Raw genomic sequence first — 14,039 nt, forward strand, 5'->3', positions numbered from 1 at the left:
TTATTGGAAGAGGATTTAGATGCTGCAAATTTTATTTCTATTTATTCGGATGCATCAAACCACAAGGAAGTAAAGTTGATTCCCATAATAAGAAGATATTTTTCATACCAGTCTGGAATACACGTCAAAATTTTGGAAGTAAGAGATTTGCCAGGCGAAACATCTGACATAGTTATTGATTATATTTTGGAAGTGTTAAAAAAGTATCGTTTAGATACCAAGGTACTTGGATTTTGTGCTGACAACACCAATACTAACTTTGGAGGAATGCGAAGAAGTGGGAAAAATAACATTTTTACCAAGCTGTAATCAAATTTGGGTGGAAGAGAGCTTGTGGGAATTGCTTGTGCCGCTCATATTTTGAACAATGCTATACAAACTGCAGGCGACTGTGTACCAATTGATGTGCAAACTTTCATCACCAAGTTTTATTCATACTTTTATATATATACAGTGCGCGTTAATGAATTGAAAGAATTTTGTGAATTCGTGGACATCGAATATAAGAAAGTCTTGGGATACAGTGTCACATGATGGTTGGCATTACGACCCACAATTGAGCGTGTCCTACAAATATATCCTGCCTTAAAATCATATTTTGCCTCAAACGAGAAGAGCCCCACAATTATCACAAATTATTTTGATAATTCAGAGACAGAGTCTTGGCTTTACTTTTTGCATAACGTGTCATCAGTGTTTCACAATGCTATTTTGAAAATAGAAGGACAGGAGATTTCTATTATAGAAACTAGCAATATTTACAGTGACTTAAAAACAAAATTAGCTGACAGAAAAGCCAACGTTTTCTTGCCGTTACAGGTGTGGCAAAATTTGAAGCAGCTTGAGGAAGAAGGCATATTAAAACCTGCTATTTTCAAAGAAAAAGTGATAGAATTTTATGACACATGGATTCAATATCTAGAGGAATGGGAAGGACCTATTAAGCATACCGAAAAATTCAATTGGGTTTTGTTAAACACTAAACTCACCCATGACAACATTCAAGTTTGCAGTGATTACATTCTTCAGTATTTTTCTGAAATCAATTTAGTAGAAGATGAACTGTTTGATGAAATCTGCTTTGTCCTGCGCTACATTACAGATGAAAAAATTACTCACTGGAGACAAAATTCTGTACCACTATCGAACAGATGGATTGAAATATTCAAAGTCTTCAGTGAAAATGATGTTTCCTACAAAAATATTGGCAAATTGGTAGAATATTGTCTCTCTTTACCAGGAACAAACGCACCTGCCAAACGTCTTTTTTCTTTGATGAACAATATCTGGTCCAGTGATAAAACTCAAGTACATGTTGAAACTTTGAAATGTTTGCTAATTACTAAATATAATTTTAACCAAACTTGCATGGAATTTTATGAAAACATCCAGGAAAACGAATTATTATTAAAATCAATCCACTCTTCACAAAAATATAAGAAGCAAAATTAGGAATGTAGATTAAGTACTTTTGTACCATTTTTTATTAAAACCATTTTGTTTTACTGCTACACTTGTTTCTTTATTACTTGGATCCCAAAATCCTAAGTATACAATTATGTACTAATCTACCCATATCAAATATTTTTTTTTCGCAAAATTACTTTCATAATATATAATATAAATAAAAGAAGTACATTTTATTGTATTCTTTCACTTAAAGAAAAAAAAAGATAAGCATACTCCGCAATCTTTTTTCAACTTATATTCTACGACAGCGACTATTACTCATGCTGGCTGAACTATTTTAAATGTCCTGGTTTTAAATTTGAAAAAAAAAGGTCACCTTAGTTCAGATCAAAATAACCTTTGGAAGATGAATAGTTTTCATGACTATGTATGAAAACTATATGCTCACTATTTTTTGTCAAAATAATTTGTATAATACTTTGAACACTAAATCATTTTTACACGTCTTGTTGTTAAACATTTACTGATAACTATGTCAGTAACGCTGTATTGAATGAATGGACAGATCCATTTTTATTTCTCAACATGTTGTTAATATAGGTGATTGTTGTACAATGTTCTGTAAATAATTGTGTAGACACTTGTTTGAAATAAAATTTAATAGAAATTCAGTTAAGTACCAAACCACACATTACATTAGCAGTATTCCTTCTGTATATCAATGTTTCATTAAATTTCCAAAACACATTTTTGAGACTATTTATTACTAGAAATTCACCTTGATCGATCAGTCCTTCAGCCGTCGTCTCATTTGCGCCGATCACACCACGTCTTCCATTCTTCTCGTATCAGGGCCTTCCTTCTCCATGTGCGGCCATGTCTTTTCATCATAACATCTTCCCATCTCTTTGGAGTTTGGCCGAGTGCAGCTGCAGTCCATCGATTGTCAGTGAGCCTCACTATATGCCAGGCCTATCGCATTCTACTATGCATGCTCTCAACAACAATGCCCAGCACTCCACTCTGCTGTCTGATCTCTTCATTGGGGACTTTGTTGTGGATTGAAATTCCCAGAATTCTTCTTTCCATCACCCTCTCCAGACAGTTCCTGCTCCTCTGTCAGCACCCATGTTTCGCTACCGTGCAACATTGCAGTACAGTAATTCCTCGCTTAACATTGTAGTTACGTTCCTGAAAAATATGACTTGAAGTGAAACGTTGTTAAGCAAATCCAATTTCCCCAGAAGAATTAATATAAATGGGTGGGGTTAGGTTCCAGGGAAATTTTTTTCACCAGACAAGAAACTAGATAGATATACATACACACACACACACACACACACACACACACCCAAATCCTCATCCCCAGCCAGAGCCCTCATCCCCCCCGCACCCTAATCCTCATCCCCAGCCCTGAGCCCCCTCCTGCATCATGAATCCCTCATCCTCAGCCCCACAGCCCTCACCCCTGCACTCCCTCCTATCCCCAAACTCCCTCCCAGAGGGTGCACCCCCTCCCCCTTCCCACACACCTCTTCCCACCCCCAAACTCCCTCCCAGAGCCTGCATCCCTCACCCCTTCCTATGCCCCCACCCCCAGCCTGCACCCAAACTGCATCCCAAAGCCTGCACCCCTCACCCCCTCCTGCACACCCAGTTCCTGCCCCAGCCCAGAGCCTGCACCCAGCACCCAAACTCCATCCCAAAGCCTGCACCCTGCACCCTAATCCCCAGCCCTGGATCTGCACCCCACACCTCCCCCCAAACCTCCTCCCAAAGCCTTAGGCAGGTGGGGGTGGAGTTTGGGGGGGCAGAGTTGGGCGGCGGGTTCTGAGCACCACCAAAATTTCTACAAACTTGCCACCCATGCTCTCAGCTTATGCTGATGTCCGGACTCGCAGGAGCGAAAGAAAATGCAGGCCTGTTATTTACCAGGCTGCACGTGGCAACAGACTATATTGGTAAGGGATGCAAGGAGAGTGTGGGTCACGATGCAAACTGCAGACACACACACACACACTAAACTTAATCAATTTAAAAGTTTTATTGGGGATAATTACAAGGGGTAAGGGAGCAGCGTATGATTAGCTAATAGAGTTAATGAAACTTAAAACACACAATGACTAAAATATCTACTAACAATATTTATAAACAAAGATGCAGCATTTAGTAATAACTGATACTTACAAATACAAACCAACGCATAACGACCGGCAAACGTAGAAGCTCTATTTGAAACACGTGAGCTGAGAGAGAGGCTTCGAGGTGATCAGGCTCGGTTACAGGTATACACAGGACACACGGGTATACACAGAATTCGTTTTCTTTCTCCTCTCTCTGCCTGCACATGGCAGGCAGGCCATAAAGTACCCACAATGACATCATAGAAGTGTCATAGGGGACGGGGCCCAAAACCTGTTTGTGTTCGTTTCTGATTGGCACAAGCAAAGTTTACACCATGTAGGGGAGCAGGTGCCTTAAAGTCTGGCTTCGCCCCCAAAAGGTGAGGAAATGCATATTGGTTTAGAATGCGTTCAACACTGAATGACAAAAGAAGAGGCCAGGGCAATACTGGTATGGGCAAGTTTTACAGGATGCAGACAGGAACTCATCTCAACATGCCCCCGTGCCCTGGCCGAAATAGTTAGGCCAAAAACCTAAACTTCCGAGTCCGACTCCTCATCCCCACCTACGAGGGGATGCGCTTCGGGGGTGGAAGCGATGTAGGCCGAGGCACCAAACTTGTGAATGCAGGCTTTAATGAAGGCACATCTGAGACAGAGAAGAGCGAGCCCAACCAGAAGGGACACAAACAGGGATTGGAAATAGGATTAGTAGGGCGCAAGGCCAAGCCAATCGAGCCATGACCAAAACTGGAAGGACTCTCGTGACTCTCTGACAGTAGAGCTCAACGTTTGCAGGTCTTTAACAATTGAGGACAAATTAGGAGAAATAGAAGGCAAAGAAATGCAACATTTATCAGCAAAGTTAGGATATACTTCAGCAAATTTAGTACAAAATGAGGAAGATTGTAACAAATATTGAATCATTAATGTATTTACTGCTGATTAATTAAGAAGAGGCCCTTGCCTGTAGTATTAGCAAGCATTTCAATAGCAAGGGATTGAAACAGCACTTGATCACGTAACATCATATAACCAACAGGGTTAAAACTAACAATAGAGGAGGCGAGGAAGGAAGCTGCTGTTTGCAAGTCCAAAAAGAGTGGGTTAAGTTAGGGAGGTATTAGCATAAGAGAAACTCCACATAGAACAATTAGAATAAGTACCAACCCAAGTAGGGGCTGGGGTTAAACTATTACCAACAAAAACCCAACAATGAGATGCTGGAACTTTAATACTCTCAATTAAAGGAAAGCTATGATCACTTCGACCTGAAGCATTAAGAACTGGAAACACATAAGAATTAAATTGTGAAGAACAATTATTACAAACAGTAAAAGCAGCCCACTGCACATAGGGGGAAGAACAATTTACACTAGATATATTAAATGAAGAAAAATTATAAACTATTGGTACAAATTGAAAGGGTAATGGATATTTAGGTGAGAACTGAGTGGAGCAAACAAGACAATCTTCTGGACTCAGCGCTGACAGGGACTGGTTTTCGCTGACCTCCTGCACCCAGTAGGCGGCAAACCAAGTTTGTAGTCCACCCTCTCCTAAGGGCTCTGTGGGCAAAGATGTTGTGAGGGAGAGCAGTGGGCAAAGATGTTGTGAGGGAGAGCAGTATAACAAATACAAACCAACTATAAAATTAAACCAAAATAAATTTTAAATACAGATACATGCAAATACTTTGAGGGTATTTGAGGGTATACTTTTATGATGCTTTTTTTGTTATGTTTGGGAGCCAAAGGTGGAAACCTGTTGAAATTGTTTGGGTTAGCTTTATGCATAAATTGTTATTTTAAAACATTTTGGTTATGACATTCTTATAACTATAATTAAAAGTGCAAACAAGTTTATAAAAAGCCCAAACAAGAAATTGACATTTGTTAATATTATCTTTACCTTAATGTTGAGGTTTCCCCTCACTTTTTTTTAATAACAAATTAAAAAAAAAGAAACTTAAAAAACAAAACTGTGATTGATAAAAGAGAATTCCTTTGTTTGCAATTGCATTATTTCTTGAGGCAGAAATATATGTACATATATTTGTAACTGAAACCTTTTTGAACTTTGCACAAAAAATTGGTGTTAATATACTATGATTACACCCCAACCATGATTTTAAAATAGTGTGGTACCACATCTTATATATATATTTTTAAAAGGGTATAAAATTGACTTTTGTTGCAACAAAATAAAAATAATTTTTTTGAAAAAAAAAATAGTCACGTGACACACACAACATAGACACAACACACACACACACACATGACATACAGAACAAACTTACAATTAAAAACAAATGGCGCCAAAATTCTATTCATATTTATACAAAATAACACAACCAAAAATAAAAAGTAAAAGGGTTAAACATTTGAATAAACAAATTATTACCTTATTTAAAACTTGTAGCATAAATTTGATAAAAATATATTAGTATTTGCCAAATGTATTGTATTAATTCGGTAACAAGGAATTTTGCATTACTTTATATTTAACATTATTTTAAAACTTTGCTATATGGAAATAAGAAAAGCCCATGTTACAAATATTAGTTAGTGGTTAGAATAAGAAGCAAAGAGTGCACTTCTGTTGCTTGGCAACCATATCTTCAAGAAAGTTAGGAATAATTCCAGCTGTTGCATTCCTGAAGGGTTAAAATAATTAATTTACTGTATTTAAAGTTTTTACCTTGTTTTCTTTTTGTTTCTTGTTTTGTTCTGTTTTCAATTGCTTTATTTTTGGAGGTTTCTGTAAAAACTATATAGCTTTTAATTTTTAAAACAAAAAGAGAGAGCCGAAGTGAGGAGAGGCGGAGAGGGGGAAAGGGGGGGAGTGAAGAGCAACCTAGGAAGGTAGCGAGACCTGAGCCAAGAAAGATTAACTCCATCAAGGTTAGTTATCACAATAGGCAAAGCTTCTGCTACAGTTTTAGATTCAGTAAATTCTGGGGCTGTTGGCAGAACTGGATACAGAGGAGTTTTAGGAGCTTCATACGGGGGTGGCAAAATTTTCTGAGAGGGACTTGGCGGGGGGGGGGTGATGGGCTCTACCTTTTCTGTCTTCTCCTCATTATCATCTTTAGGAGAGCCTGGGGCTGCCTGTTTAGCTGCAAACATTGTGCCCCCCCGTGGAGGACAGAGCACAGATCAAGGGCCTTGCATATTATGCTAAACAGGACGGTGGAAACAGCCTCAGAGTATCTGCCAGGGTTAAAGGCACAGTATAGCCTTTTAGAGTTTTGCCCGAGCCAAGGGAACAGATCCATTCTATTTTTGGATTAGTCGAATTTTGGCTAGTAAAAAGGTGAAACTGCAAATGTTGGAACTGTTCAGTTTCATAATCTGCGCGGTCTGCAGCATGCCACGGGCATGGCCCAACTCCCTTGCATCCTGTTCGTGACGCCATGTAGATTGCCACGGACTCGCAGGAGCGAAAGAAAATGCAGGCCTGTTATTTACCAGGCTGCACGTGGCAACAGACTATATTGGTAAGGGATGCAAGGAGAGTGTGGGTCACGATGCAAACTGCAGACACACACACACACACTAAACTTAATCAATTTAAAAGTTTTATTGGGGATAATTACAAGGGGTAAGGGAGCAGCGTATGATTAGCTAATAGAGTTAATGAAACTTAAAACACACAATGACTAAAATATCTACTAACAATATTTATAAACAAAGATGCAGCATTTAGTAATAACTGATACTTACAAATACAAACCAACGCATAACGACCGGCAAACGTAGAAGCTCTATTTGAAACACGTGAGCTGAGAGAGAGGCTTCGAGGTGATCAGGCTCGGTTACAGGTATACACAGGACACACGGGTATACACAGAATTCGTTTTCTTTCTCCTCTCTCTGCCTGCACATGGCAGGCAGGCCATAAAGTACCCACAATGACATCATAGAAGTGTCATAGGGGACGGGGCCCAAAACCTGTTTGTGTTCGTTTCTGATTGGCACAAGCAAAGTTTACACCATGTAGGGGAGCAGGTGCCTTAAAGTCTGGCTTCGCCCCCAAAAGGTGAGGAAATGCATATTGGTTTAGAATGCGTTCAACACTGAATGACAAAAGAAGAGGCCAGGGCAATACTGGTATGGGCAAGTTTTACAGGATGCAGACAGGAACTCATCTCAACACACACCCAGTTCCTGCCCCAGCCCAGAGCCTGCACCCAGCACCCAAACTCCATCCCAAAGCCTGCACCCTGCACCCTAATCCCCAGCCCTGGATCTGCACCCCACACCTCCCCCCAAACCTCCTCCCAAAGCCTTAGGCAGGTGGGGGTGGAGTTTGGGGGGGCAGAGTTGGGCGGCGGGTTCTGAGCACCACCAAAATTTCTACAAACTTGCCACCCATGCTCTCAGCTTATGCTGATGTCCGTTGTCTCAGAAGTTGTTCTGGATTCAGATGAAACCCAGAAAGATGCTCAGGAAGATGTTTCTCTAGAGCAGCCCCTAGCTGAAAAGGGAAAGGACAACATTTCTGGGGGAAATGAATTGTTGCCTAAAGGTGCTCCTGAAGGAATAAAACCTCATGTAGCTTTTGCAAGCAGTTTGCTGCAACTGAAGGGTGTGGAAGTGAGTTGACTGAGTTAGCTCAGAATGAATCATTGCCTGTAGCAAGCAAGAGTGTAGGTGCTGAGAAATTTGGTTCAGTTTCTAGCCAGGGCCACCCGGGGGAGGGGGGGGCGCAAGTGGGGCAATTTGCCCCAGGCTCCGGGCCCTGCAGGGGCCCCGCGAGCTGCTCTGGGTTTTCGGCAGTGGGCCCTTTACTCGCTCCGGGTCTTCGGCCGCGGGTCCTTCAGTGACGCGGGAGACTCGGAGCGAGTGAAGGACCTGCTGCTGAAGTGCTGCCAAAGCCTCGGAGCACCAGCCGGTGAGCACAAGCGCCACCAGCGGCAGGGGGCCAAAAAGAAAAAAAAAAAAGCTGCGATCGGCTGTACTTAGGCTGCTCTACTGCCACCACTTCATTCTTCGTCCGCATTTGGTGGCAGGCCCTTCCCTCCGAGAGAGACCTGCCGCTGAATTGCCGCCGAAGACCCGGCCCTGCCCCAGGCTCCCTGAATCCTCTGGGCGGCCCTGTTTCTAGCTGTCACAGTTCCTCAACTGTGTATAAATCCACTGACTTTGTTTGAGAAAGATCCAGGGTGGAAGCCATCCCTATTAAAACCCACACCGCCTCTGTCACTGCTAAGCAGTTCTTTACATGCACCTGGGATGGCCGCTGCTCTTTGGTGAATCGGGCCAGCCCCAGTGTGTGTCAGGGAGAAATCCTGAATGGAAAAAATGGGAAACCCTGGCGAAAATGGTTTCATTCTTCACAGCTCAGAGAATGGAAGGATAAATCACCTGACCCTGTCTTCTCCATCCTGTTGGCCACCCATCTTGGCCAGCAAGAAGGAACGGCTTTGGGCCATTGGAAAATACGCATCAAGTGGGCTGGTCAGTGCCTACCCCGATGTTAAGACAGGAAAAGGCCAGAAAAGTCCTTGACTTATTATGGCCACCCTCACGTAGGTCACCGCTTCATGTTCACTCTGTAATATTGATCCCAGATTCTCCCAGTATATATGGGGGGAGCGTGGGAAGTTTGTCTCTCTTCTCTGCCCCCTCACAGGTCCCGTCCATGAGCCATGACATCCCACTGGTGTGCCAGCACCCTGCTGTTCGTAAGTGTCTGGAGTCTGATGCTGTCCAGGCTCTATGCTGTACCTGTGACCCCTCTGAGCCTCTGGAGGTGCTTGCCAGCTGGAGCCCAGGAAGCAAAATTGCTGTGCCACATGCATGGATTCTATGGGAATGGGAGCAACCCCCTGGCCCTGCAGCGTCACTACCAGTTCGAAGGAGACAAACACACTCAGTGACAGCCTCCTGGGTGGTAAAAGGTGCTGCAGATGTACTTAATGGGTAAAGCAATGAGAGTAGCTTCAGGCCCTGGGTCAGATAACCATCCTGTAAATGCCTTCTCTGCTCCTTAGAGTGCTAGTACTGGGTCCCTCCCTTCCTGGGCCTCATCAGCAACATCCTCTTTCAAAATCTGGCATGTTGGACAAGAAGCTTTCTGTGAAAAAGGTACAGGGCACGGAAGAGTCCAGAGATGATCCCAGACTAAGATCTCCTCAAAGAGAAGGATGGAGAACTCCAAGCTTTTATGCAGACCCAGCTTATGCTTATGCTTTATCTTATGTCCGGACAAAGTGTCTTTTGAACACATGCTGTGTTCCTACTGACAGTTGTCACAGACTTGCATCTGAACCAAGGCCGGCTCTAGCATTTTTGCCGCCCCAAGCAGCAAAAAATAATAATAAAAAGAAGCCGCATTCGCGATTGGTGGCAGCTCTACCGCGGCTTCTTCTACGGTGGCAATTCGGCGGCAGGTCTTTCGCTCCGAGAGGGAGTGACGGCCCCACTGCTGAATTGCCGCCGAACTGCCGCACGTGCCAGCCCTCTCTTCATTGGCTGCCCAGGCACCTGCTTGCTACACTGGTGCCTGGAGCCAGCCCTGACCTTGCCTATTTTTCAAATGTTAGGCTGTCTTTTATTTTGATCTTAACTCTGAATTACCTTGGTTTCTGATGCTTCATTTTGTTTGTTTTTGATAACTGCAGCATTACGAATTTTAAAAAAAAACAAAACTTACATGTACTGTCAACTTTACTCACAGAGTTTAATGATTTGTTTTGTTTGGTTTCTGCCTGGGGATTTTCTTGATAATTTCTTTAAGACATTTTGAAATCTTTCCCATGCAAAGAAAGAAAGCTGGCAGAGAGCCCCCGGTGTTATGCCGAGAACAATGGGGGAGCTAAGAAATAGGGAACATTGTAGTACTTGAAGTATGATAGGGGTCCCTCAGGTTCTGTAGGTACCAGGAGAACTGGAGGTTCTGGTGGAGCTACTGAACTTTGCAGGCACTCTGAGTTGAGATTAGTGGAGAAACTCTGAGGGGTGCAGGAATGCCTGAGAACATGGGGAAGTTAATTCCAGCTGAGTGTTTTGGCCTCTGCCAATTGCTGCAGCTCCACAGTTTCCATGTGTATTGGGTAGAACATTGTAACTCATGCAAGTCATGGATTCCATGATTCTTCATATTTATTTAGCTTAACTCTTTTCCCATCCCCTTTCTGCCCCTCCATACACACTTAGATTAAAGAAGTTATGTTGCCGTGGGGAAAGGCACCACCACATACGTCTTCTGGAGGTGTGATGCTTGTCACCTACTCTTTGCTGTCAGGGATTTTATCTATGCATGCTGATTCTGCTGCCTACTTAAGAATGTTAGAAAATGCTGCTGCTTGTTAGAAAATTCTGCTGCTTCCTACATCCTATATACAGGATGCTGAAGATTATACCATCATATGAATGGGGGTTAAGAATTTGCCTCTGCAGAGGTACGGTAATGGCTGTTCTTTGCTACCTCTGTAAGGACCCTATTGAGAGAAGGTCTTGGCTGGGAGTAGGTTGAGGCCAGGGACATTGAGTCAATCCAGGGTTATTACCATGTTTGTATACAGATGTTCAAGTAAGTTAATAATGAGAACTTTTCACCTGTGAATAGGCCCTCTCCACTTCACTGACTGATAGCAAAGTGCAGAGGAAAGATGATTGGTTGCTACTTCTGATGTCACAATGATGCTACTTATGAATCACCTGAGTTACTGAGCAAATTGCAGAGGAAAGATTGATTGGTTGGTTCTTCTGATGTCACAATGATGCTACTTGTAAATCACCTGAGTTACTGGCATAGATCTGTCACCATAACCTCTAGATGTGACTGTTGAGAGCTTTTCTTATTATAGTCTAGCTTCTTTACATGAGTTTGAAATCCGATTGAATTGCAAATTATATTAGTAACTATGGAATATATGAAGAGTTTGGGGTCTTCTGTCATTGAAATAATCAAAGCCAAGAATAAGGTGAGAGAACAAGCAGTGAATTTTATTAATATTGTGATTAAAAAAAAACTTGTTAGCTGGTTGAATGGATGGGTGGGGGGATGAGGGATTGTACCTGACTTACTGAAAGCTAACAGCTCTCTTCTATACCCTGCTATCTGCTTGGTCAAGAACTTTATAAATGAGACACAAAAACCAATTTTCTGATTTACAGACTGTTTCAGCAAAATCTGACAATCTCAAGCAGCAGAACTACATACAAAAAGCAAACATTCCTATTTTCTTCTAGAATTGTATATAATAATTTCTCTAACATTACTTAGTACACATTTCACTAACACAATTCATTACACAGTTCTCCAAGAAAGCTTAACTATGTATGTGCTTGCTAATGGTGGCTCCATAATTTACAGTTGAGCTTTAGAGTTACAAACACCAGAGATACAAACTGATCAGTCAACCACACAAATCTCGTTTGGAACTCGAAGAACATAATTAGGCAGCAGCAGAGACACATCCCTTCTACTCCACCCCACCCCCTGCAAAAAAAGGCAAATACAGCACTGTACTGTGTTAAATTACTAAAGGGAAAGCAGCATTTTTTCTTCTGCATAGTTAAGTTTGAAAGCTATGTTAAGACAATGTTCAGTTGTAAACTTTTGAAAGAACAACCATCATGTTTTGTTCAGAGTTACGAACAACGTCCATTCCCGAGTTGGTAACTCTGAGGTTCTACTGTATATTTAAGTCCACCATTTCCCTATGCCCTTAAAAGATTTAAATAGCTTTATATGAGCTAAAACATCTCATACTTTTGCTTATGCAGCACCAGCACAGGCAGAAGTTAATAAAGCCTATTAGTAGAACTGTATTGCAGTCTGTGAGGCTGATGCATAAACAAGAAAACAGAACAGTGCTGTACACTTAGAGTCACAGACCTGCATGATCCAGGACAGATTTTTTCTCTGTCCTTTGGACCCTCTAAATTCTGGTGGTACCTCTGGATCCCTTCCATGACAGGAAAGAATTCACACACCTTACTGAAGCGTTTTAAAGTGCTCAGAATGCAAGATCTTGGGTCCTTCCAAGACCTCTCCGTTTTGCTGCAGAAGAACCAAGGGGGAAAAGGCCCTCTTGTATTCAGTGCAAGGAAGCCAAGAAATTTCTGTGGCTATAGTACTGATATAATTGAAACGTTGAAATAATTTGCATTAGTGGAGCAAACGTGTGTTAATCATATAAAATGGATTTTTTTTTTGCTAGCTAAAACAGATGTCAAACAGGTGTAAACTGATAAGAGTAAAGAAATAAAGCCAGTCAAACCCAGCCTCTCATTAAGAGGCAAATCCTTATTTGGCCCCATCTTTCCATATCCATGAAGAGGCCTACACTTTGCTATATGGGATAGGGTAAGCAAGATTTCAGCAGCCTCCACAGCACTTCCTTTCTCTGCAGGAGCTTCCTTGCCACTGCATGAAGTGGTTGTTTGGTTTAGTGGGTCAGCCACTGCATTGATATACTGGACAACGTAGCAGGAGAACCATGGAAACTAGTGGATCATCTGCTGCTCTATGACTTTTGGGATTAGTGATTGGTTCCTTTTTTCCCCTACCTTTTCATTTTTATTTTTTTTAATACCAGTTACGTGAGTGTGTGCTGTGGGGAAGATCTGCACCTTGAAAATATTTCCTTTATGGATAAGTTGCTCTGATAGACTGAACAAATAGCAGGCCAGCTCTCTAATGAGGCAGCCAGCAATGCAGTATTGTTATTGCGGTAGAGTGAATAACGATAACAAATATCTAAGAAACACAGATATTTTATATATCCTAAAGCCATTTGAAAGTGTCATAAAAAGACGTTTTAACAGCACCACTGTCTCCTTCTTTGAAAATCATTGGCTTTTCACCCTATTTAACATGGGGAAGTTAGTCCAGCTGAATGTTTTGGCCTCTGCCAATTGTTGCAGCTCCACAATTTCCATGTGCATTGGGTAGAACATTGTAGCTCATGCAAGTCATGGATTCCACGATTCTTCATATTTATCTTTAGCTTAACTCTTTTCCCATCCCCTTTCTGCCCCTCCATACACACTTAGATTAAAGAAGTTATGTTGCCGTGGGGAAAGGCACCATCACATATGTCTTCTGTAAGTGTGATGGTTGTCACCTACTCTTTGCTGTCAGGGATTTTATCTATGCATGCAGATTCTGCTGCCTACTTAAGAATGTTAGAAAATGCTGCTGCTTGTTAGAAAATTCTGCTGCTTCCTACATCCTATATACAGGATGCTGAAGATTATACCATCATATGAATGGGGGTTAAGAATTTGCCTCTGCAGAGGTACGGTAATGGCGGTTCTTTGCTACCTCTGTGAGGACCCCATTGAGAGAAGGTCTTGGCTGGGAGTAGGTTGAGGCCAGGGACAATGAGTCAATCCAGGGTTATTACCATGTTTGTATACAGATGTTCAAGTAATTTAACAATGAGAACTTTTGACCTGTGAAATGTGAATAGGCCCTCTCCACTTCACTGACTGATAGCAAAATGCAAAGGAAAGATTGATTGGTTGCTGCTTCTGATGTCACAATGAT

At 41.9% G+C, this 14,039-nt stretch overlaps 1 protein-coding gene across 4 annotated transcripts in view; it reads left to right on the forward strand.

Moving 5' to 3' along the window:
- Positions 1-14,039, forward strand: part of LOC123366092 (centromere protein F-like) — a 281,374-nt gene that overhangs the window by 249,001 nt on the left and 18,334 nt on the right. Inside the window, exon 1 of one of the 4 annotated variants that reach the window (XM_045009202.1) lies at positions 11,316-11,466. The exons of the other annotated variants lie outside the window; for them this stretch is intronic. Within the exon in view, the coding sequence (XP_044865137.1) occupies positions 11,407-11,466 (60 nt within the window). The 5' untranslated portion in view covers positions 11,316-11,406. Of the gene's footprint in view, positions 1-11,315; positions 11,467-14,039 lie in introns of those variants that run through there. 4 annotated transcript variants of the gene reach the window in all.

Source organism: Mauremys mutica, chromosome 3 (assembly GCF_020497125.1).
Source record: "Mauremys mutica isolate MM-2020 ecotype Southern chromosome 3, ASM2049712v1, whole genome shotgun sequence".
Taxonomy (NCBI): Eukaryota; Metazoa; Chordata; order Testudines; family Geoemydidae; genus Mauremys; species Mauremys mutica.